Source organism: Cnephaeus nilssonii (genome assembly GCF_951640355.1).
Source record: "Cnephaeus nilssonii genome assembly, chromosome: 6".
In the NCBI taxonomy this organism is placed as follows: domain Eukaryota; kingdom Metazoa; phylum Chordata; class Mammalia; order Chiroptera; family Vespertilionidae; genus Cnephaeus; species Cnephaeus nilssonii.
Window position 1 is genome coordinate 21,942,246 of NC_137077.1, and position 24,880 is coordinate 21,967,125.

At 36.3% G+C, this 24,880-nt stretch overlaps 1 protein-coding gene across 1 annotated transcript in view; it reads right to left on the reverse strand.

Moving 5' to 3' along the window:
- Positions 1-20,793, reverse strand: part of LOC307102055 (alpha-2-macroglobulin-like protein 1) — a gene marked incomplete at both ends in the record, with an annotated part of 100,420 nt that extends 79,627 nt beyond the window's left edge. Inside the window, 16 exons of the mRNA XM_079775512.1 lie at positions 301-471; positions 4,349-4,498; positions 4,856-5,001; positions 5,793-5,847; positions 6,854-7,081; positions 8,057-8,215; positions 8,585-8,694; positions 9,152-9,263; positions 10,579-10,696; positions 14,669-14,753; positions 15,246-15,414; positions 17,902-17,922; positions 18,293-18,345; positions 19,593-19,749; positions 20,266-20,449; positions 20,729-20,793. Coding sequence (XP_079631638.1) covers positions 301-471; positions 4,349-4,498; positions 4,856-5,001; positions 5,793-5,847; positions 6,854-7,081; positions 8,057-8,215; positions 8,585-8,694; positions 9,152-9,263; positions 10,579-10,696; positions 14,669-14,753; positions 15,246-15,414; positions 17,902-17,922; positions 18,293-18,345; positions 19,593-19,749; positions 20,266-20,449; positions 20,729-20,793 — 1,983 coding nt within the window. The remainder of the gene's footprint in view (positions 1-300; positions 472-4,348; positions 4,499-4,855; positions 5,002-5,792; positions 5,848-6,853; positions 7,082-8,056; positions 8,216-8,584; positions 8,695-9,151; positions 9,264-10,578; positions 10,697-14,668; positions 14,754-15,245; positions 15,415-17,901; positions 17,923-18,292; positions 18,346-19,592; positions 19,750-20,265; positions 20,450-20,728) is intronic.
- Positions 20,794-24,880: the final 4,087 nt, after the last annotated feature.

A 24,880-nucleotide genomic window follows, 5' to 3' on the forward strand; every position in this document is an offset into this window, starting at 1 on the left:
ATTCTAGACTCTTTATTTGACTATTTCTGCATTCAGTTTACCACAACAAATTGAAGACTATCTCATTACTTCCAACATGAGGTTTTATAATTTTAGCTGCCACTTAATTTATTTTCAACAAAAGAATCAACAGAAATGAATATCTCTTTTTTGTAAGACAATTTTTGTGTGTTCTTTAAGCAGATTACTGATCTCTATCTCAAAGAATAGGAAAAAAATACATAAATAATAAAACATAGATATGCAGTATGAGTATTAAAATTGAGATAAAATAAATAAAAAAGTTTTAAATGTTCTTACCCTGATAATATCATAGGTGTCTCCATCTCCATAGTTGCCTACAGGTATGTAATACAAACCATTGTAAAACATATCCTTCTGAGGAATGCAAGGGTCTTCCTTGCCATCGTCAAGGTTGAGACCATGATGGAAATAACCATAGAGTTCTATATTTGGAAGCAGGTTATACACCTGTGGAAAAATATCACATGGTTTTCAGTGATTTTAAGCATTCATTTTATTTTTATAAAATTGGAAAAATTGTGCCATAACCATTTATTGTGGTTTTGTTTTTTAAAAAATATTGAATCAATTTAATCCAACACTTTTGAGTCAACTCATTCATTCTTCCACCAATTATCAAGAACTGGAAAAAATGAATTCCAACAAAACTGCTGTAAGATAAAAGAGAAATAAAATCTAAATTATTAGGAGCTCAAGAAAAAAATAGACTGAAAGAAAACGTTAAAAAGTAACAGAGAAAAAAAGAGAATAAAAATGAGAGAAAGAACGAATTAAAACAGGTCATAGGCAAAGTGGTTGAATTGGAAAGCAGGTAGAGATGAAGCATCTTTATAAAGTTTTACTAGAAGGAGGGAAAGAAACAATGGAAAAATTAAAATTTAGAATTATAATTCAAGACAAATCCTGAAAATAAAAGATCTATGTTTATACATTGTATGGGTCACTGTGTATTTAGGAAAATTTCTCCCAAACAATAAATTCTTACAGGTGTTTTACTAAAACTATCAAATTTAAAATATAAAGAAAAAAAGCCTTCAAGGCCCTCAGGCAAAAAAGATTAAATAACTTACAAGGACAAATGAATTAGACTTATGTCAGAAGTCTTAAAAGCTATATTCAAAGCAAGGCAATAGGGGAGTGGCATTTTTAAGATACTTAAAGAAAGCAGAAACCTAGAACTCAATATACAGATAACCTGCCCTTCTCATAACAAAACTTTAGTAAAACACTTTTACAATGGAAAAATTATACAGTTTATGTCTTGATTCATGGTTATTAGATATTGTCATTAATTAATTTTTATAGATTTATATTTAAAACTAGATTTACTATAGAGTGTTAAAGGCAAAATACAAAATTGCATTTTTCAATGAGATCTAATTCGTAAAACACATATGCCTCTTTCAAGGAGCACCTATACTTTTCCCTTCCCCCTCTTCTTCCACTCAGGTGAGTTATCTTTGCCTTTCCCTTTCCTAGGCTCCAATGGCCCTTCTTTTGCTTCTGTAACTTGTTTTCTAAGCCTTCACTGCTCAGCTGGCTTACTTTTACATCTGTTACTTTCAAAATAAACTTTCACTTATACTAATAATTTGAATAAAATAAATAAAAATGACAACAAAAATGTACATATGTCTAACTTTTACAATTATTAGTGATTTTTAAAAGATTTTCTTTTTTATCCTTTTATTTTGCACATTTTCTACAATACACTGGTGCTGCAGTCTGAATGTTTGTGTCTTCTCAAAATTCATATGTTGGAGTCCTAATGCCCAATGTGATGGTATTAGGAGGTGGGACCTTTAGAAGGTGATTAGGTCATGAGGGCAGAGCCCTCAAGAATGATATTAATGCCCTTATAAAAGGTCCCCAAGAAATAGCCCTTGTTCCTTCCATCAAGACACAAGGAGAAGTCTGTCACCAGGAAGAGACACTGCACCTGACTGTGCTCACATCTGGATCTCAGACTGAAATATCTGTGATTTATAGGCTATCTAGTCTGTGGTAGCCCAAATGCTACAGCAGCCCAAGTGGATTAGGACAATAGGCATAGTTTTAATAATACATTTTTGAAATGATTAATTTAGTTTTAAACATGATCATAAATTTCCAAAACAAACAAACAAACAAACAAACAAACAAACAAACAAACAGAATTGAAACAGACTCAAAGATACAGAGAACAGACTGATAGATGCCAGAGGAGAGTGGGTTTGAGGGACTGGGTGAAAAAGGTAAAGGGATTAAAAAGCACAGGTTGGTAGTTACAAAATAGTCACAGGGATGTAAAGTACAGCATAGGAAATATAGTAAAAAATATTGTAATAACTATGTATGGTGCCAGGTGGTACTAGAAATAATGGGAGGACCACATTTTAAAGCATATGACTCTAACAGCTATGCTGTACACCTGAAACTAAAACAAAATAATATTAAAGGTAAGGTATAATAAAAAAATAAAATAAAAAAATTTCCATATTTACATATACTTGTGTTAAAAATAAAGGGAAAATATCCAACAGTTAACTGAAACAAATTGGTGTGAAATTCTGGGATTGCTAGTCTGAAAATGCTTAGCCTACCTAATAAAAGAGTAATATGCAAATTAACCATCACTCCGCTACACTCACAAGCCATGCCCACCAGCCATGCCCACCAGCCAATCAGAACGAGTATGCAAATAAACCCAACCAAGATGGCTACAGCCACAGAAAGCAGGAGGGAGGCTTGGGTTTCCCAGGCAAAGGAGAAAGCCAAGCTTTCCACCTGCATTTGCCACCTAAGCCTCCACTCAAGGCTACAAAGTTTCAATTATAGAAGGTAAACAAATCCAAACAGAAATGGCAGCAGCCATGGAGCTGGAAAGAGCAGGAGGCTAGAGTTGCCCCCCAGCAATGGAAGAAGCAAAGCTTTCGGCACACCCTGGCCAGCCCAGGCCTCTGCTTAAGGCTACAAAGTTTCAATTATAGAAGATATACACAAACCCCAACAGAAATGGCTGCCAGCCACGGAGCGAGCAGGAGGCTTGGTTCCGCTCCAGGTTACAAAGTTTCAATTGTAGAAGGTAAATAAATTCCAGATACCAGGGCCTCTGGTGGGTTGCCAGGGGGCTTGGCTGGCCTGCAAACCACCACAGGCCCCTCGCTCAGGCCGCCCCACACCCCAAGGGAACCCCCACCCTGATCCAGGACACCCTTCAGGGCAAACCAGCTGGCCCCCACCCATGCAGCAGGCCTCTATCCTATCTAATAAAATAGTAATATGCAAATTGACCATCATTCCAACACACAATATGGCTGCCCCCATGTGTTCAAAGATCCTGCCCCCATGTGGACACAAGATGGCCACCACAAGATGGCCAGCAGGGGAGGGCAGTTGAGGGTGACCCAGGCCTGCAAGGGACGGCAGTTAGGGGTGACCAGGCCGGCAGAGGAGGGAAGTTGGAGGCAAACAGGTTGGCAGGGGAGCAGTTAGACATCAATCAGGCTGGCATGGGAGTGGCTAGGGTATGATCAGGCTGGCAGGCATAAGTGGTTAGGGGCAATCAGGAAGACAGGCAGGCGAGCAGTTGGGAGCCAGCAGTCCGGGATTGTGAGAGGGATGTCTAAACGGGCCGTCGGACATCCCTCAAGGGGTCCCAGATTGGAGAGGGTGCAGGCTGGGCTGAGGGACATCCCCCCACCCTCGTGCATGAATTTCGTGCACCGGGCCTCTAGTGAAAATACAAAATGAATCAATAGATTATAACTTTAAATTGTTGTAAAGCATATCTTTTGTTGTTGTTGTTGTTAATCCTCACCTGATTATATTTTTCTATTGATTTTTAGAAAGAGTGGAAGGGAGAGGAAGAGACACAGAGAGAGAAATATTGATGTGAGAAAGACACATCGATTGGTTGCCTCAAATCCTGACCAGGGCTGGGGATCAAGCCTGCAAGCTAGGTACGAGTGTCCATTGACTGGAATCAAACCCGGGACTCTTCTGTCCTGGGGCGGATGCTCTATCCACTGAGCCAAACCCACTATGAGCCAAGCATATCTTTCAACACAGAGATTTAACTCTAGGTTTCCACATACATATAATTACAGATATTACTTTTTTCAAAATCACATTGTTATATGATCCCTACCCTGTTATAACTATCGACTGAATTCTGTATTGTTATAAGTGCTGGGTCTGATGAGAGAAATAATTAAGTATGTAATCCGTGAAGGAATAAAGGAAGAGAATATTTGATATTTAAACATGTTCCATCTCAAAAATATCATCTGAAGGGTTAGACTTGCAGGAGTCCAGGTAAAAATTGGGAAATCGGAGTGCTTACACTTTCAGCTGACAGCTCTTGTTCTGATTTCAGTAGAAGAACGCTCTTATCCACAGCCCGGAGTGCGCAGAGGGAGTCAGGGGCGGCTTCTAGATAGAGGATGGTGTTGGAGCCAGGGAGTCCCTGCTCCTCAGAGAACTTGATGCTAACCTGAAGGAGAGGAAGAAAAGAATGAGTGTAAGATAATTTCATATGAATAGAATTGGAATAGTCTCAGTTTTTCCCCCAAATACATCTGTATAGATTTCTGTACCTATATTTTTCCTGCCTACTATCACCCTCGCTTCCCCTCCAGGGACATCCTCCCATCATCTCAGGATTGGCATTGCTGCCAAAATTTATTCATTCTGTTTGGCGATTCTCTTATCCCCTAATAATTTAATTATACCAACATTTATTGAGAATACCTTGTAGAGTTTATAGGAGTGAGATGACAGGGAGAAAAGTGCTCACCTCTCTCACTCAGGACCAGCAAGAAATAGAAAAAAAAAACAACCCACACATCACCTTGTTTTTAAAGCACTTCTCAACCTGGAATTTGACAGTGTCAGCCACAATTTCCCCACTGGGGTGAAGGGTGTAGACGAGCATGACGGCCACAGGAGCCAGATCAGCACTGATGTTGATCGGGAATGAGAACTGTCCATTCCAGGCTGTGTAAATAGGAGATGTCATCAAGGGATGCAATGCCAAAAGGTTCCTGGCTCACTGGGTACACTTACATAAAAGGGAATGGCTTATGGATAGAAAGAGCAAATTGGGCTTTACTTTAAAGACAAATGAATTAAGTAATGGAAACTCTATATACAAATATGAACACTGCATAATTGAGTCAATAATGGTATTTAGGTTTTGGGCATCACTTTTCTACAATCTATACTAAAAAGGGGTAATATGCTAATTAGACTGGATGTCTTCCTGATGTCCTTCCGGACAAAGCCACAGTAGCAAGGCTGAGGCAGAGGCAGTTAGGGGCCATCAGGCCAGCAGGGGAGAGCAGTTAGGGGGATCAAGGTGGCAGGCAGAGTGGCTAGGGCAGGCAGGCAGGCGAGTGGTTAGGAGCTAGCTGTTCCAGTTTGTGAGAAGGATGTCCTAAACCGGCAGTCGGACATCCCCCGAAGGCTCCCAGATTGGAGAGGGTGCAGGCCAGGCTGAGGGATTACTGCCCACCCCCCCCCCCCCCCCGGCCCTGAACAAATTTCATGCACTGGGCCTCTAGTGTACTTAATAACCTGGCAATAAAGAAACTGGCTGAAATCTCTTTCATCAAAATATTTAGTAAGTTATGTTGGATCACGCTAACTATTGCCCTCCACTCACAAATAGTAATGTTAAGCACTCTTCTAACCTAACCTTTTGACTCTAGCACTATAACATTTTCTTAAAAATAAAGAAAAATGAAGGTGGAGTACATATTTAAAAAATACTAATGTATTGTAAACACCTTTGTCTCTGATTTCCGTTTGTCCACTGAGCAAGATAGCCCCTTTTGCCATCATCTGTGAAGCAAAAAGAAAACACAATATCTGAAATCATATTATTTAATATATCATAAAATTATTAAATAATGAACAATCTAGTGTTAATTCTGTAATTCTGAACAATCTAGGGATGTATCTGTAAGATAGGATATTTTCCATGAATAAATATTAAAAATGGACTTTGCAAAACTTGGAAAAGAACAGAGAAAGTCACTATAATTTATTGAGAATATATTATGTGCTAGAAGCTTGTTAAATAGTATGCAGTGCACTGAGTAAGGGTTGCATAAAGCTCTGAAATTGTCCAGCCTGCCTGGCTTTGAATAAGCCAAGTCATTTCAATTCCTTGCCTCTGTTATTTTATTTGTAAAATTGAGCTACTCAGAAGGTTGATTAATGAGTTAACACATGTAAAGCCCTCATAACAGTGTCTGACACAAACTACTGGCCCTAGGAGATGTCTTATTATTTCCAATTACAAATATACAGCTGAGGCAGCTAAGGCTTAGGAAGTTTAAACAATCTGTCCAATATCAACTAGCTTGCATGAAAACTAGGAGAGGGTGGAGGATTTTAATTAGGAGTTGTAATTTCCAAGTCTGTAGCTTTTCACCTTTCAATATGCCTTCTAGAGACAAAATGAATAAATATAAGGACAAAACAAAAAGGGCTAATTTCTTTTAGTATTTATCAAAATCAGCTTTCCACTTAGTCTCTGGTATCTGCCTAATATTTTACTCTCACAAAGGGACATAAATACTTACTTGATGTGAGTTATAATTAAATTCTTAAAATAGCAGACTCAGAAGGGTACGTTTTTCAACCTTAGGGAAATTGCCTGAATCCTTTTATGTGTTCATTTATTTGTTTCTGTGTTTGTTTTTAATGGTGCCAATATCATTCACCAGCAAAGTGAGGTTGGGTTGGCCTCCTCAGACTGGCATGCATGACTGATGGACAAGTTCTAAACTGTACCATGCTAAGCAGACAGACAAAATCCAAGAATCCACCAGCCAAGACTTACCAAATAAAAGAAGTTTATATTTGACTCTTCCCTGTATGCTTCACTGTTCAGGGAGTAATGCACATTAACAATCTTTTGTTGATTGCATCTAAGCTGCTTTGGTTCAGGAACAATCTTCAGGAAGCTGTTGGTTTGGGAGTAAAAGCGTGGGACTGATATTTGGGCATCCAAATACTCAGGTGTTAACCAGCTGGGAACATAGCAGTTCTTAGGGTGAACAAATGTGGCCTAATAAGATAAAAGAAAGCAAAGGATCTTAGAGCTGTCTTTCAAGGACAGTAATTACTACAGAATGAAAAGCTTCTAATCCCTTCAAAGCAGAGAGAAACCTCAGCTTGTGGCTGACTTTAAACATTAAGTTATTAGAATTTAAAATAATATAAGCACTCTCCTCTTTTTTGTATACAAACCATGGCCATAATTGTATGTCTGTTTCATTAGGCTTACAATGAAGTATTTATTTTTACTTTGTAATTGAAATCAGAGATGAGCCTTCAGGTTCTGTGTCTTTCAAGTTACACTTAAACATTGATAAATTGTTTAATTGTAAAATTCTGTTTAAGAAGCAGAAAAAGAGAAATCATAGTATTATGACTCCTAATCTATGCATAAAATGATCAAAGGAAAAGAGTCAAATACTTTTCATGAGCTATTTCTAGTTTCTCAGAGGAAAATAAGTTGTTATAGAATCCTATATAATAAAAGCTTAATATGCTAAGTGTCTGACCATTCGTTTGACCGTTTGACCAACCTTTTGACCAGTTGCTATGATACGCACTTACCACCAGGGAGGAGATGCTCCAACCAGTAAGTTAGCTTGCTGCTGAGGTCTGGCCAATAGGGACTGGGAGAGATGGGCTGGACATGCCCTGGAGCCCTCCCATGGTCCCTTCCTGGCTGGCTGGCCCCAATTGGCCCCAATTGGGACTGGGCAACTGGGCGAGACCAGCCAGACACACCCTGCATGAATCCGTGTACCGGGCCTCTAGTTTATAATAATTATGGGCTATTATTATCTCATCCTCTTGAATAAGTATTCTCATGTATTATCTAATGAACAAGCAAATATATAAAATACCCTAAATTTTGAAACTCTGTTAAAATACATTCTCAATATAAGTTATCTTTTAAGAGATTCCTAACATTCAAAATTCCTAACATTGGAATGCTCTGTGGGGTCACGTCTACTCTTTTATGTCTTACTTTCAGGATGAACTCCGCATCAAATATGTCTGAAGTGTCAATGGATAACTGAGCTTCACCATTCTCGTCTGTGGTGTAATTTCCTATAAATTTGTTATTGAGCTCCAATTGCAATAGCTTGTTCACCATCGGGACATTATTAGGACCAGAAAATTTAAGCTGTACAAAAAAAAAAAAAAAAAAAAAGAGAGAGAGAGAACGAGAGAGAGAAGGATTGATTTTTAAAATTCAAACTGTCACATCGCTACTGAGAAGAAATTTTCTATTCATAAATGTAATCATTTATTGTAATTTTCTTAAATTCTGACAGATATTCCATTAAGTAAATATATAATATGAAAACAGCTATACTTTTATCTACCACTTTCTTTTAGCCTAGGACTTTTTCCAGTATGTCAGATGTAGTAATGTTGCAATGTGTTATGAAAGTAGGAAAAACATGTCCAGAAAATTTCAAAGGGCAACCTATGATCCAAGAAAGTGAAATGAGAACATATATATATATATATATATTTTAGTCAAACCTACTGTGCCAAAAAAAGGAATTCCTCTTCTATAGAAAGGGTCCGTGTTCTCAAAGTTCACTGTCCCAAGAAATGAAGTGATAGATATAGAAGATTTTTCACTGATCTGCACACCTATAACAAATGAAAAATAGTGTTAAGGAAGATGAATCATTTATGTGCAATCTTATGAATTTCTCACTAACTTTTGCACTTGTAATGTTCCCAGTTGTATTAGATGGGAGATAGATAAATTTCTCTTGTAAAGGATCTGACAGTAATTATTTTAAGCTTTTGGACTCCATGGTCTCTGTAACAACTACTCAACTTTTTTGTAGTAGCTCTTAAGCAAAGCAAACAAATGTGATACTGTTCCAAGTTGAGTGTAGCATTTACATAATACTTTTACTTTAAATATTATTAGAAAAATCTTATTGAAAAACAACCCTCAGGTTGACCTATTAGCAAATGTACTGCACTTTACTCTATTGAGCAATTAATGATCTGTAGTTGGTGAGTGTTACTAACTCAATAAACTTCTTTCTAGTAAGCTGCATATATCCTCAAGTTGCCAATAAAATACAACCATTACCTGTCCCAGTTTCTGTCACAGTTACAGTGATATGAAATAACATGAAAAATCCAGAACGGGAAAGTTGGAAGACCTTTGTATTTACAATTTGAGAAACACAACCATTTTCCAACTGAAAGATAAAGAGAAGATACAAAGAAAAAGTTAGGGATCCAAAAGTCTTTAAAGAATATGGAATTTCAGCACAGATACTTATCTCCCTCCAACACCCAATGGCTCCATATCACAGACTTGTTGAAATGACCACAGAATTACAAAAGATGGGGGGAGGTAGTTTTCATAACCAATTAAAACAAAGTAAGGAGATATTGCATATTTTACAGATGTCAGGGTTATTCTCCTGGAAACAATGTGGATGGGAACAAGTTAAAAAATAATCTGGTGAACTAAATAGGAACAGAGGGATGGATGCATGGAGCAGAGTGACAGATCTCAGAGGGGAATGGGGTAGAGGCGGGACTGGATAAAAGAAGGTGAACAATTAGCCAAAGAACATATATGCATAGCCTATGGGCACTGATAACAGTGTGGTGAAGGCCGGTGGGGCTGAAGGGAGGGAGTGGGGGAGAGAGTAGGTGGAGAGTGAGGGAGAGGGGTGAGTGAAGGTGGGCAAAGAGGAGGAAAATGGGGGACATTTGTAATAGTGTCAACAATAAAAAATTTTAAAAAGATAAACATGGAACTGAATGATATTTTAAAAAAATGAACTTCAAATCTAAAGTAATAAATGCAGATACTCTGAATTGCAGATGTTTTCAAATGACCTTTCTTTCATAAGAACAATTCTAGCTTGCATGGGGAATACTATGAAGGATTAATTTATTTAAAGGGTAATTAATGATTCTCCAAAGAAAGATCAGGGAGGTCACCTAGACAAAATACACTGAGTGGCCAGATTATTATGATCTCTGAATGCATAATAATCTAATGCATAATAATCTGGCCACTCAGTGTATAGCCTATATAATAAAAGGCTAATATGCAAATTTTCCCCTCGACCAGGAGCTCGACCAGCAGGCAGGCCAGCCAACTGCCCATGTCCCCTCCCCTTGGCCAGGCTGGCTGGACCCCACCCATGCACTGGGCCTCTCTCTCTCTCTCTCTATATATATATATACACTGAGTGGCCAGATTATTATGCGTTCAGAGATCATAATAATCTGGCCACCCAGTTTATAACATAAGGGAGCCAATAACAGCTTTCAATTCTAAAAATGTATTATTTCATAGGTGGGTAACAATTTACATAGTCTAGAGAATAAGAGACTATTGTTAAACATTGTATTTTCTTCCTCATTCTTTACCTTATCTACCTGCAACCTCTGTTATTCACAAGATGAAAAGTGTTATATACCTTTTATAAATGAAATCAAAGAAAGAATAATAATAAATTGAACTTGTTTTGAAATAAAGATTATGATCTGTACCTGCACAATAAATTGTTCACATATTTCATTGTTGTCTGTTTCACAATTCCCAGGGGAAAAATATTCTCTGCACACCTTGATTTGGGCTTTTCCTTGCACAGGTTGGCCAAAGGTGTACCTAGGAGGAGAAGGTGTATTGGTAATTATTGATGAACAAAACCATGGTAATATTTTATGGCCTTCTTCAGAAATTACATATGAAATCTCTAAACTATGAGTACTTCAATGACCAAATTCTATTAGGAATTCTCATCTCTTGGTGATATCACCCCCACAGAATTTAGGTTAAATTAGGTATTTGATCAGGCAGCAGGATTCAGCTGCTTTTTAAATCAAATTCAAGGTAATGTAGACTCTAAAATTTCAGTGAATAAGATTTAATGATTAAATTTAGTTTTTAAAATTATATTTTAATCTGATAGAAATATAAAAATTGTTTGCATCACTTTTTTTCTTTATCAGAAAATATGTATGTAAACTAAATATGCTTTGACCAAAAGTAAAGAGTCTTTATGGGGTGGGGTTAAATACATATCTCATTTTCTTCTAAAACACACAAAAAATATCAATACAAGTTCTTTAAAAGTTTAACCAAAGGCAAATACAGTTAATTTGAGTTTTTTGTTTGTTTGTTTTGTTTTGTTAGTTGAGAATTAGGCCCACTAAGATTCAGAAACACAGATAACATATGTGAAATTAGCATATGGCAAAACTCAATGTAATAAAATTGATCAATTAGAATATATTTTTCTAACTGGTGGATCTAGTATATATCCAGTGTGTACATTACGATATCTTATTCATTTTTCTCGGGGACCCTGAGAGATAGTATTATTATCTCATTTTATAGATTAGTATACTGAGATCAAGTAACACATCACCACATTATAACTTATGGGATTAAAATTTAAACTCAGATCTTCCTCACTCCACAGTCCATTTTCTTCCCATTCCCTAATTTATTTCTCTCTATTTAAAAACTCTTAATGCTTCTGAGATTTTGACTCAATTCAAATAATTAAAATCCTCTGTCAGGCCCTGTCAGCATGACTCAGTGGTTGAGCATTAACCTAAGAACCAGGAGGATTCAATTCTGTGGTCAGGCACACGTCCAGGTTGCAGGCTCGATCCCCAGTGTGGAACTTGTAGGAGGCAGCCAATCAATGATTCTCTCCTGTCATTGATCTCTCTCTCTCTCTCTCTCTCTCTCTCTCTCTCTCTCTCTCTCTCCATTACTTTTTGAAATCAATAAAAACTATTTTAAAAAATCCTCTGTCAGCTCTAAATATTAGTTACATGTGAGAAGCAAGGCTAAGTTATACCTGAAATACCTTATTTCTTTTATTTATGAAGTACAATTCTTATGGTAGTACTAGTGGTCTGGTGCATGGATTTGGGCCCATTGAAAGGAAATTAATTAGAAGAAATAACAACGTGATATAACAACAAAGACATGATATAAAAACAACAAAAACATGATATAAAAACATTGGTAAAAACAATGACTGATAAATTGAATAAACTTATTCTAATATCTCCCTGTATACCACATTAAGAGTAAAAACACTTTCAGAGTGCTTGACTAATTTCCCTTGTGATGAAGTATTTACAATTTTAACTTTAACATCACACACTCTTTGAACTCTAGAAAAAGCAACATATAACCGACCATGTCCGAAAACCGGTTCAGGTAGGAATATTCCTACTCTGTCTAGATTGGCACCAGTGAAAGCTTTATACAGTATGTATTGCACATGCGCAAATCAACGTTTATTTTTAAATTGCCAGTGCGCATCATATGTACTGGCGGGCTGGCCGGCCAGCTGGTCAGACAATGGATGGTTTGTGACTTAGCCTTTTATATATATACTAGTGGCCCAGTGCACGAAATTCGTGCATGGAGGGGGGGTTCCCTCAGCCCAGCCTGTACCCTCTCCAATCAGGGAACCCCTTGGGGGATGTCTGACTGCCGGTTTAGGCCCAATCCCTGTGGGAATCCCAGCAACTGATTCACTGATGTTAACTTCTAGACATAGCCTGCCCTGAAATAACCTCGTAGCACGCACAGCTCCTGACTCAATTGCCTGGTCCTGTTGTAGGATATTATTATTGCTGATACTAAAGTACTATTTAATGTCAAATCTAAGTAGAATATAACATTAAAGAAGTTTCAAGATGTTCCAATCCCATATCAATATTTAGTTTAGCAAGTCTTTTATGTAGGTGATACTTCATAAATATTTTGGTTCTTCTGGTATGTGTTATTAGCATGCCATTGGGCAGATAAATTATAGTTGTTAATCCCACTGACAATTTTGGTTTTGTGTAGGGTTTTTAAGTGAAGCCAACTTAGGTTCCTGGATTTCTTCAAACTTAAGTTGATTATCCTGTTATCTTTTAACACAGATAGTCTATGATCTCTTATATATTACATTTATGAAATTCTGGCATATGTTCAGCTACTCTTTTTGAAACTCAAAAAGTATTATGTTTCTTTTTCTAGAGTCCAACGAACATTTTAAATAATATAGAAAAACTAAAAACTTTTTTCAAGATACTTTGTGGCATCCATTAGCACTACCCTAACTTGTTTATTAGATAGCCCTTTTACCCAATGTATCTTTAATATACTGCTTAAAATATTCAAAGGCAAGTAATTTGCATGTCATCAATTAAACAGTGTTTAAATATGTGGAAATATTAATATTTTAAATTTTGTTACATAAAGTACAACAGAGTTTTTGGTTAAGAGAGTAGTTCTGAAGTCAGATAACATAGGTCTAAATTCAAGTTCTGCCATCAAAAAAGCTTCATTAATGTTGATAAGTTATTTCAGTTCTCTGTGACATAATCTTTCAATATAAAATAAAAATGATAATAGCATCTATCTCATAGCATGGTGGTAAGAATATAATAAGTGCAATGCTTAGCACAGTAATTGGCACTCACTAAATATTAGCTATTTTTAATTATTTTTTAGAAATTTGAAAAAATACATGACACTTTTAAAAAAGGTAAATATCATTAGAAATAATTCTCCAAAAATAAAATAAAAAATTTTCACATTACATAGAAATGTTTTTTACATTAAAATTATTCAAATTAACTCAAATAAATTGATAAAGTGCCTTCTTTTTCACCAAGACATTTCAAAAGTTTATGTTCTTTTTTTGAAAAAATGAAAACTCCCAAGATAATGAGGATTCAATGAGACAGGCAGTGTTGGAATTGTACATTGGCACAACATATTTAGAGAGCATTATGGCAATCAAAAGACTAAAAGAATGTTACACATTTCATTTTGGTAATTCCAATTCTTGAAATCTTTCTTAAGTAATTTTTAATTCAGAAGCTACTTCTTATACACTTACTGTATACACAAAGACATATGCTAAATATTATTTATTACTAGTAGCCCTGCACACTAATCCATGCACTAATCTGCGGGGCCTGGCTGCTCGAGTCCACTACCCAGAGGCTCTCCGCGGCCCAGAGGCCCATCCGTGGCCGGGTGCGGAATGCTTTCGCCGTGGCTGCCCACTCTCAGCAGCTGCCCCCCCCCCCCCCCCCGGGACTGGGGACTCCAGCGGGGCTGAGAGGACTGGGCGCTGCCAACTTGTGGCTATGGGCACTGCCATCTTTGTGATGGAGTGATGGTTCATTTGCATATTACCCTTTTATTAGATAGGATTAGAAAAACCAAATGGAACAGCCTACATGTTATATAATAAAAGTGATTAAGTAAATTTGATATAACCATAGAGACTAGAATTCATGAAAATATTGGCATATATGGAAACATGTTTCTTAATTATAATGGGTAGAAACGTAGGATTGCAATTATAGAAACTTCATGAAAGATTAGAGAAAAATAAATTCCAGTATTAATGGCATCAGTAGAATTAATTATAGATAATTTCTTATGTTTTGCTTCATATTTTCAAAATCTCTTATAATGGCAATTCATCACTTGTCTGATAATTTTAATATAAGCATACAAATAATTAAAGTTACATGCTTAATTTCATTTCTCCTTCACTCTGAGCCTTGAATTGACATGTGATGTCAAATCTCCTGAATAAATACTTACTTAGCACATGCATCCACTTGGAATTCCTCATCTGAAATAGTTACTGTTTGTGGTACATTGACCTTTACTTCAAACTTAGGCAACACTGGAAATAAAGAGAAATATAGATCAGCCCCTACAAATACTGAAGAGAAAACTTATTACAATTATGTAGCTAAGTATCCTTCTATGCACCATATTTTCCTTTGTGTACATCTGTATAGACCATGTTTCAATTGTCCCAAATTCTGCGTTGCACCAGTAAGTGATGGTGTCTCATTAATGATTAATTATTTCCCTTTCCTTTCTCTTCTCTATTCTCATAACTTTAGATTTTATTTGTTGTAATACTTCCAAGAAGATTGTGTAGATTTTATAAAATGAGATATTTCTTAGGAAGTAAAGGCAAGGGTCAGAAAAAAGGATGAAGGCAAAGAGTGAGGAGCAAGAAAGATGACAAAGCAGAAAAGGCCAAGAAAGAATGATGGGAGAACACCAAATAAAGCCTCACCTACTTTTCCTAATTCTAACAAGTTACTTTGTCGAGTCCTCTGAAAGCTTCATCTATATAGAACAATTATAAGTAGCAATTGGTTACCATATCTATTAACAGTAAATGGGTGTGCCAACGTCTTTCCTGATGCCCTTTTCACAACGATAGAGTATTCGCCAAACATTGGTTCTGAAATCAATCTGAATGAGAGTTGGGTAATATTTTGAAAAGGTGCCACATTTTCCCATTGAAAAATCCCATTGTTTTGAGGATCCTAGAAAATAAAGAAGAAATAAAAACAGAGGTCATATAAGAGTTTTATTCTTTCCTTCTTCGTTTGGGTACTTTCTGTAATTATGGGAAGTAAAGAAAGCTCTATCATTTTATTGAACTAGAGGCCTGGTGTATGAATTCATGCATGAGTGGGGTCCCTCGGCCTAGCCAGTGATCAAGGTCTATTGGGGGGCCAGCTGGCAGGGGTAGGGACCCCAGGAGGTTGGCTGGTGGGCCCCCCAATTCGGGCCTATAAGGGGGCCGGCCAGCAGGGGGGAGGGACTGAGGGAGGGTGGCTGTGGGGGTGCACTGACCACAAGGGGGCAACTCCTGCATTGAATGTCTGCCCCCTGGTGGTCAGTGTGTGTCATAGCAACTGGTGGACTCGTCGTTCTGGTCATTCTGGTCATTTGGTAGTAACAGTCACTTAGGCTTTTATATATATAGATATCTCAAATTGTAAAAGTAACATAATTTCCTCAGATCTTCAAATTCAACCTTAGAGTATATCTTGTAAGCCCCCAAAAGATAATGAACAAAATCTATAATTAATGCTTTTGATTTTGATCTTTCTGAACCATAGTTGCATAATTAAAGAACTTAAAACTCAGTGTGCAAGCTTCAGAGTGGTGCTCTCTCAAGTATAGTGACAAACACCAATAATGCACAGGAGATGCTTATCTTTACAAATACCAGTAAACATGTTGGTTGGTTTGTAAGTAAGTTGGTCATAAATTCCACACTGCATACAACAGCTGTTAAATAGAAGTTCTACAACAAGAAAGGATTGATAATGCCATCCTTTCTCTTTTATTTGCCTTTAGCCTATTGTAGCTTATGTGAGCTTGACTTAATACATTTATTGATATCATCCAATTGTGATTAAAGAAACTCTGGTGAAAAGATTTCTACAAAGAAACAAAACCATTATTCTCTGCTCACCTTTTCTTTCCTCTACAATAAAGTCTAGAAAGTTAAATTAATTTTCCAGACTTCCTTTTAAGAAGGATTGCCCATGTGACTCAGTGATGGCAAATTAAATGTAAGTGTCAGTCACTGGGTAAAAATTCTTTCTAAGAAAATGAGACTCAGCTGGCATTGAAAATAAAACAAGACATTGAGGATGGTAAAGAAGCAGAAGAAGCCTAGGTCCTTGGTAACATTATGCTGTTACTGTCCTAACACTGAAGTGCCTAGACTCAGACATATAGTTCATGTAGACAATAATTTTTTACTCATTTAAACTAATGTTAATTAAGCTTTCTATGGAACACAATACTAGCTTAAATAGGCTGTGAAGATAATATTCTTCATAGATAATTAATCATGCAGAAAAATTAAAAATGGCTAACCTGATATTTATCCTACTAGAAAGATGACCTATTTTTCACTCAGATAACAAAGTCAAAAACATTCAAATTAAAAAGACTATTTGAAGTATGTATTTACACACATAATCTATATATATAAAAGCCTAAGCGACTGTTACAACCGAACGACCGGCCGGTAGCTATGACACACATTGACCCAGACCTTGCTGTTGGGGCCTTGACAGCCCCAAATCTGGTTCACTTGCACCCTGGACCCAGACAGGAGGGAGGAGGGAGCCTGATTCCTTGCTGGATTGGTCATTGGTTAGCTTGCTGCTGGGGCCCTGACAGCCCCGAATCTGGTTCACCTGCACCCCAGAACCAGACAGGAGGGAAGCGGGAGCCCAGTTCCTCATGGAATTGGCCCATTAGTTAGCTTGCTGCTGGGGTCAACTTCCCACGGTCCCTCTCCCTGGCAGGCCTGCCCCTCCCATGGCCCCGATCACTGGCCAGGCCGAGGGACCCCACCCGTGCACAAATTTGTGCACTGGGCCTCTAGTCAGTAATGATAAACTTAGATCTCAGTGTACTAACCTTCATAATTAGTTAATAATAATAATGGTACATATAGTTTATGTAGAAATTCAAATATATATGTTTGAGTTGATTGTTATTTTCTGATAGGCATAAGACTTCAAATACATTTAGATACCATACTGCACAATATTAAAGATCTGAGTTAGTAGAAAGAGACTCCATTAACTATTTCCTGAAAACCAAAATTCTATTATAATAATAAAATCACCTTCTTAGCTAATTTCTAAATTTGTAGGTGTATATGCTTTCTATTTCCTTAAAATAAGATATGGCTAAATTAGGATTGAGAAGGGCCAGCAGCCAAAATTAAGCAATTTTAAACATAAATCTCCTTTAAAAAGAGTTCAATCTTTTCTTTTCCTTGAAAACCTAAGTTACTGCACTTGCCACACAGACTACACTAAAAGCGACAGCCCTTTGTTTAGTTCTTCATCTGATGTCTTATATTGTGTATATAAAGATTTTCTCCTCCGCTATTTCAGTTATCTTAACTTGTAACTATGTATAATGAAAACCAGACACAAATCACTATTTATCTGAATATTTAAAATAATGGAAATGAAAAAAAAATGATTTCTTACCTGAAGTCTGATTAAAGGATACTGCAAGAGGAAAAAAAGTAGGTTAATATTGTAATAGTGCACTGTTTTTGGCCACATATTGCATTTATAAAGATTATTTGACTTAATTTAAGTATTGAGTCTTCACTCTCATTTTCCCAGAGGACAAAAGGTTTCAGGCAACCCATCCTTACACGATGAAAAAAAGTCTTAAAGAAGTATAAATTAACTCACGATAAATGAAAGTTTCATGTTTAAATTTGAGGTTTAGCAATGAAACTATACCTGTAAAGTTCTCTATGTTAGAATCTATTTTCATACTTTGAAAAACTTCCTGACAACACTTTCTATAGCAATAGATTTGTTTAACTTGCTTAAATTTCAGTGTATCATTAGAAATTATTGAACTCACCAACTCCTCAACAGGTTTGAACTTGGTATTCAGTGTCACAATGCGAATTTGAACTAAAAGAAAAGGGGGGGGGGAGCAATATTTTTTCTTGTTATTTCTCTCCTAGATATAATTGTTTACAGGTAGACATGGAAATAAATTGCTTTCCTATCATAGAATACTGCCCTCCCTTCTCCCCTAACTCTGATTTGATCCCTTGAGTTCCATTTGGAAAGATCTCTTATTGCACAATTGTAATTCTTCTGCTGATGACGCTGCTTGCTACTAAAGCTGACACTAGCTACTGCCACCACCAGAATTTGTGGCAGAATGAGTCATAGAAGGACAAATGTGAAATATGTATGGTAGGAGTTAAACATAATTTTTCTGGGAAAAAATATATTGATGTTAACAAACATTACAGTATATTAATTTGAGCAGAATTCTAGAAAACCATCTTAGCTATTTTTTTACACATGCCTGTCCATCATAGCATTTTAATAACTCCACAGAGAGAATATAATGCAGCCCCCCCAAAAAAATTTCACCATATAAATTCTGTTTCAATTCTTTAATTTCTTTTCAACAAATCAAACATAATATATAGATGCTCTCACTTAACCCTCTATTTTACATCTCTAAGATCAGAATTTGCTTGGCAAAGGCCAATAAATCATTAACAAAGTCAAGACAAAACCAAATTCTTTTGAGTCCTTGGTTAGTGTTCTTTATGCTATCTTCTACTTACAATAATAAAGAAAATATAAGGGCTTTGCTTTGGTTTTCAGATTTATGATTACTTCTACTAAAATGAATAATAATAATAGTGATTATAAATATCATTTATGGAGTCTTTACTATGGCCTAAGTACTGATTTACATTGACAATCTGATTTTATTCTCACAATATTTGTATAAGTGAGATATTTTGATTATCTTCATTCTACAGATTTAAAAAGTTGAGTCTAAATAGAGATTTAACTTGTGCACCCAACTGGTAAATTATGGAGCAACAATTCAAACCTAATAATTTTGTTCCACATCCCATGCTTGTAACCATGGTTTTATGTATGCCTGTCACTAGAATTTGTACAAAATAAAAGTGGCATGCAAAATTTTAAGAAGCAAAGCATTCAATTACTGGAGCTTGAGGGAACTATTTTATAATTGGCCTACTCAACCAGTAAAAATTCTAGAGATCCATGATTCTATAACATTAAGGATAAATTTAAGACTAAAATTCCCATGTTTGGGTTGCCCTAAATTTGAAGAATGTGTTTGTAAGGTCAAGGATACAAAGGAAATGTGAATATTGACTTACCATCCTCTCCAGGTTTGTAGATGGGTTTATCTGTCTGCACGAAGGTTACTGTCTCTTCTGAAACGAGTGCTACGGACCTCCTCTCAAAGATTTCAAGAGTATCACCCTTAGCCAACAATGTCACAAAAGCTAACTGTTCAGAGGACTTTTGAGAAACCTGTTTATGTTAAAGAACAGAGAATGGGACAATTATTTGTAGACATTAAGAAGGTGAACAATGTCTTAATTTGGGTTCTCAGTCTGAGAGCATTTTAAGCTCATTATTTCTCAATGAGAGACTGTGATTACTTGCTTTAATTTCTTTTTTTTTAGTATGAAAAGTTTTTAATAAACTTCTTTTTATGTCTTCTTGCCTTCTATTTTTTTTGTTGTCCCAAATTCCAATTCTGCTTCCCTTTACCTAGATTCTGTTTTCTCATATTGTTGAACAGCTCTATCAAAAAGCAGTAATTACATTTAATCACTCCATATAATAGAAAACGGTAATATCCCACACATTTTTTTGCCTATGTTAATTTTCATTTCGTTTCTTGCCTCAGAAATTCTCTTGTTTTATTCCCTAGCTTCCCTAAGTCACCTGAAATCAAGATTTGTTATCCCTCTAAAATGAAATTTTAAATAATAATTTCTTGTTCCCATCCAAAGTTCTGAAATGGCAAATTCAGTGCCTCACCTGGAAATCTGCACAAGCATAGAAGTTCTCCTCCTCCACAGGCTGGTCAAAAATAGTGACATTGACTTCATCATACTCTAGGACAATACTCAAGGATACAGACTCATTAAGGTTTAAAAGGTGGAGACAGGCTTTCTCTGTAGAGTGACTCTGAATCACAGAGGAGACCCATAGAATATATTGCCTAGGTAGGAGAAATGCAGAACACGCATAAAAGGCAATGTTAGCTTATTGAAATGGTCCTGAAACATACACATTTTTCATTACAATAAATGTTAAGTATACAGAGAGAGGTATCTTAAAAAATATGTCAATTCTTTTTATGCACTTGTTTAAAAATGTATAAGGCAAACCAGCACTCAGTCTCAGAAGTGGTAAAGTATCAAATGCTAACACAGAACAGGTGTAATGAGGTCCCTTTGCTAGTGCTTTAATATGAATAGAGAGCAGAATATTCCCTTACGGTTCTGAAGCCACAGAAACAGTAAAATGAAGCCAGAGGGTGCTCAGAAGCAGGGTGAGCACCATTTTATCCCAATGCCTGAACAATAAAGAGTTCACTATAACTATTATCTCTGTCTCTCTGTCTCTCTTTTTCTCTTATTAGAAGGCAGCTGCCTCAACTCTCCACTGTCTTTCCTTCCTTCTACTCTGCCTCTCTCTGTACGGTGTTGCTTTTATAGCCACACAATGAAGGATCAATTACTTTTTTGGAGCAAGTATCATAAGAACCATCAATAACACTTAGATCACCTTTCCCATTATTTTCCAGGGGGTTGTTATTTAATATACGACTTCCTTCTTAAATTCACTGATGCTGCTGTTTTTGGAATTAGCTATAGAGGCTGGACAGGAAGAAAGAGAAAAACAAAGAAAGCAGTTGTGTGACACTTAGGAGTTCATTAGTTTAAAGTAGTACCTTGCTCACAGGGATGACCACAGTATCAAAAGCATTAATTTGTAGGAATTAGCAGCAGTATCAAAAGCATTAATTTGTAGGAATTAGCACATGAAAGAAAACTGCCCCTCTAAGGAGCTGTGGTTAGGGCAATTCCCGAAAGGTAAAATTTCCAGGCTTCTGAGAGAAGTAGCATACCTGATGTTGCCAAAACCCAGATACAAATAGATATCTCAAAGCAGGCTCATTTTACAGATAATTGAAACTATTAAGTCATTCTTTTATAATTTCATATTACAGAATACAGCATTTAAAATGTTGCTATGCATTCAACATTTACTATGATTTTCTTTTTTTACAATGTTCAATATCCTTTTGTACCTTAAATATAAGAAAAAAAAAGAAAGAAAGAAAATGTGTTGAATTTTTGTGCTTGCATACACACATACTAGTCACTTTTGGTAGAAAAGAAAAAGATTTAACATAATTTTGATTGTAAGCAATTTCTACCAGGAAAAATGAGCCATACCAAAGTAATCAGCAAACTCTTGCCAGAGTCTCCAGTATGATAGTTCTCCCTTCATCATGTTTTCTTTAGCATCCTTTCTAGTTCACATATAGATGGAGTTATTACATTAGGTAACAAAAGACAAGAGCTGGTGCCAGTCTTTTAGAAATAGGCTTGCAACAGTGCAACAGCAAATACAAAGGAAAAAGGACATAACCAGTTATAACAGACTAGTAGCCCTGCACATGAATCCGTGTGCCAGTAGCTCTCTGCGGGGCCTGGCTGCTCCATGCCCGCTGCCCAGAGGCTCTCTGCGGCTGGGCGCGGAAAGCTTGCCTCATCACCGTGGTGATGAAGCAAGCATTCTGCCAGGCCACTCATGCTGCCCACTCTGAGCAGCTGCCCACCCCCAGGACTGGGGGACTCCGGCGGGGCTGAGAGGATATACCATCTTGTGGCTATGGGCACCACCATCTTTGTGACGGAGTGATGGTTAATTTGCATATTACCCTTTTATTAGATAGGATGAGAGCTGTAATGGAAGGTAAAATACAAGCAACCATGAGACCTAGGGAATGTGACAACAAGGGCTCCTTGATGACCACATTTCACATTCCAGTGCAGAACTGTGTTCATGACAACTCTGACTATGTTGTTCACTCAGTTGAATTAAAACATGGCTCCCTTTCCCATTCCTATTCAGGACTTTTTTTTTTTCTTCTGCCTTTCCTCTAAAGTTGTTAATCCTCAATTGTTGACCTGCCTTACCAGTTTTAAGATTTACTTTCTTTCCACTGGATCGTCAAGCTGTGAGCTCTGTTTTTGACCAATATCTTTCCCTCAGCCCCTTAGACTTATTATTAGAACCACTCTCTTACACTTTACCCTCCATACTCGTAAGATAAATTAAGTCACTAGCTTCCAAAACAATGGAAGCTCACAACTTTCATTCATCAGCTTTCAGGATAAGCAGCACCCCAAGGCAGATTGTTTATAAATCAAAGCAACCAATTCTTTATTCTCAATGCTGAAAAAAATACAAAGTAATGAAACTTCTCTAAATTAGTTTTATTTTCCAACTGTAATTTTTTTTTCCTGCGTAAATGACTCAATGTATCTAATCTGGTCAACATTGTCCTAAGATTATTGGACTCTTATTCCAAAAATTCAGATATGAATCCAACAAGATCTAGTGAGTACTTATTATTAGCAACAGTGTTAGTTTCTAGAGATAACAAGATGAATAAGACACAGTTCTCTAAAAGAGTTTACCTTCTAGGAGAGAGAGAAAGAAAGAAAAGGGGAAAGGGAGAGAGGAAGAAGAAAAGCAAGGAAAAAAGGAAAGGAGGGAAGAAGTGTGGAAGGAGGACAGAGAGGAAAAAATGACAATAAAGCAAGAGGGAATGTGTTGAAGAGGGAGGTTGCTTGCTGAGTACTTAATAATTAACAGGCAATGTGCTATATGCTGATATTGACAGTATCCCATTTAATCTTCATGAAATACAGCTTTAAATTTATTATTTATTCTCATTTTACAAATAAGGAAAATAAAGCACCAGAAAAGGTCATTAATTTTCATAGGGTCACAAAGACAGTAAGTGATTGGGAAGAATGTCCTTTAACAACTATAAATTACGTGAGATTAAAGGATATTTTCATAGGTAAGAATATGATAGGACATGGATTAATATACGATCTTCTAAATTCTCAGTATGTTTCTACTGAGGAAAGGGATATATAATAGAAAATAGATATTACATCATTGTCACTTGACAGACTCAATACTATTTATGTTATTGGTATTTCCTATTATGGAAATACTTCTGTTCACATATTCATTTAGTATATATTTATTGATTATCTACTATCTGCTAGAATTATGGTATATGGTTGGGATGAAGAGATGAATATAAGTTATTGGAGCTATTCTATCAGGAAAGGCAAATTCTAAATAACTAATTGAAAAATTAATTATTTCACTACAATTATGGCAAGTGTTGCAGAGGAAAATAAACTATAGGGCATCATGAGAATGTACGTTGGGAAGGACTTAGTATTGAACCAGGTCCTGAGGATAAACAGATGAGTAAGACTACTTCTTTTCTTAGAATAGTTCACTGTTCGCCCAGCAGGATATGTAAGCATAAATTGCAATGCCATGTGATACAAACACTGTTCTATGAAAACTATGAGCAATGCTCAATGGAATCACATGAAAAAGATATATCTGAAAGCTGGAAAAGAGTGAAATATGGAGGTTTGAGTTGGAAATATTAACATGATTATGACTTTTTCAGGTAGAGTAGAAACTGAAGAAATTATTACTGAAGTAACAGCTTTTTGAAGAGAACTATGATTATAATCAAATATTGGGTATGTTTTAAAAATCGTAGGTTCAGTTTTGAAGAGCAATGAATATAATAACTCTGTACTTCATAGATAACAGAAATAAATGAAAGCAAAATAGCAGTAAGAGAAGTATGAGTTTGCTCAAAGACTATTTTAGGTTACAGAGGTAAGAGCAATATTAAATAACATATATTTATTCTAATGCTAGAACTTGAGGTGGTTTTGATATGTGATGAAGAAGAGAAAGAGGGTGAGATCGACACTGATATTGAATGCTATTGCAATTAGACAAGAGAGAGAAGACAAAATGAACATATAGATGAAGTGATGATTTAAGTTTAGCATGTCAAGTGTGGAGTTACTGCAATACAACAGACATATGATACCAGATAGACAGATGAAATAAAAATCTGCTGCTCTGAAAAAAGTTGAAAATGTGGATAAAGATTCGGAATCATTACATCACATATATGTTGCTTGATATCACAGACATTGCTAACATTATATGGAAAAAAACATTTACAAAGGGAAAAAAGATAACCAATGTTAAGGGAAAGACTGGTGAAGATCTGGCTGGCTACTCTGCAACTCCAGCTGGGTGCTATTCATCAGGCATGGGACAATATTGGTTTATTTTCCTACCATCACTGAGTTGAATCTGAGGCAATGCCTGGGAGTGTCATTTTGACATTATATCTTTTAAAAATTATTGAAATAATGGGGATACATTTTCTTGATTTCCAGCTGCATAATTAATGATAGTCCATTGTAAGTTTCAGAAATTTGAAATCTATTTCACAGTTCCTGAGAACATCTTGAACTTCTAGTTCACCTTTATAAAGTGTTTAAGCAAACACTAC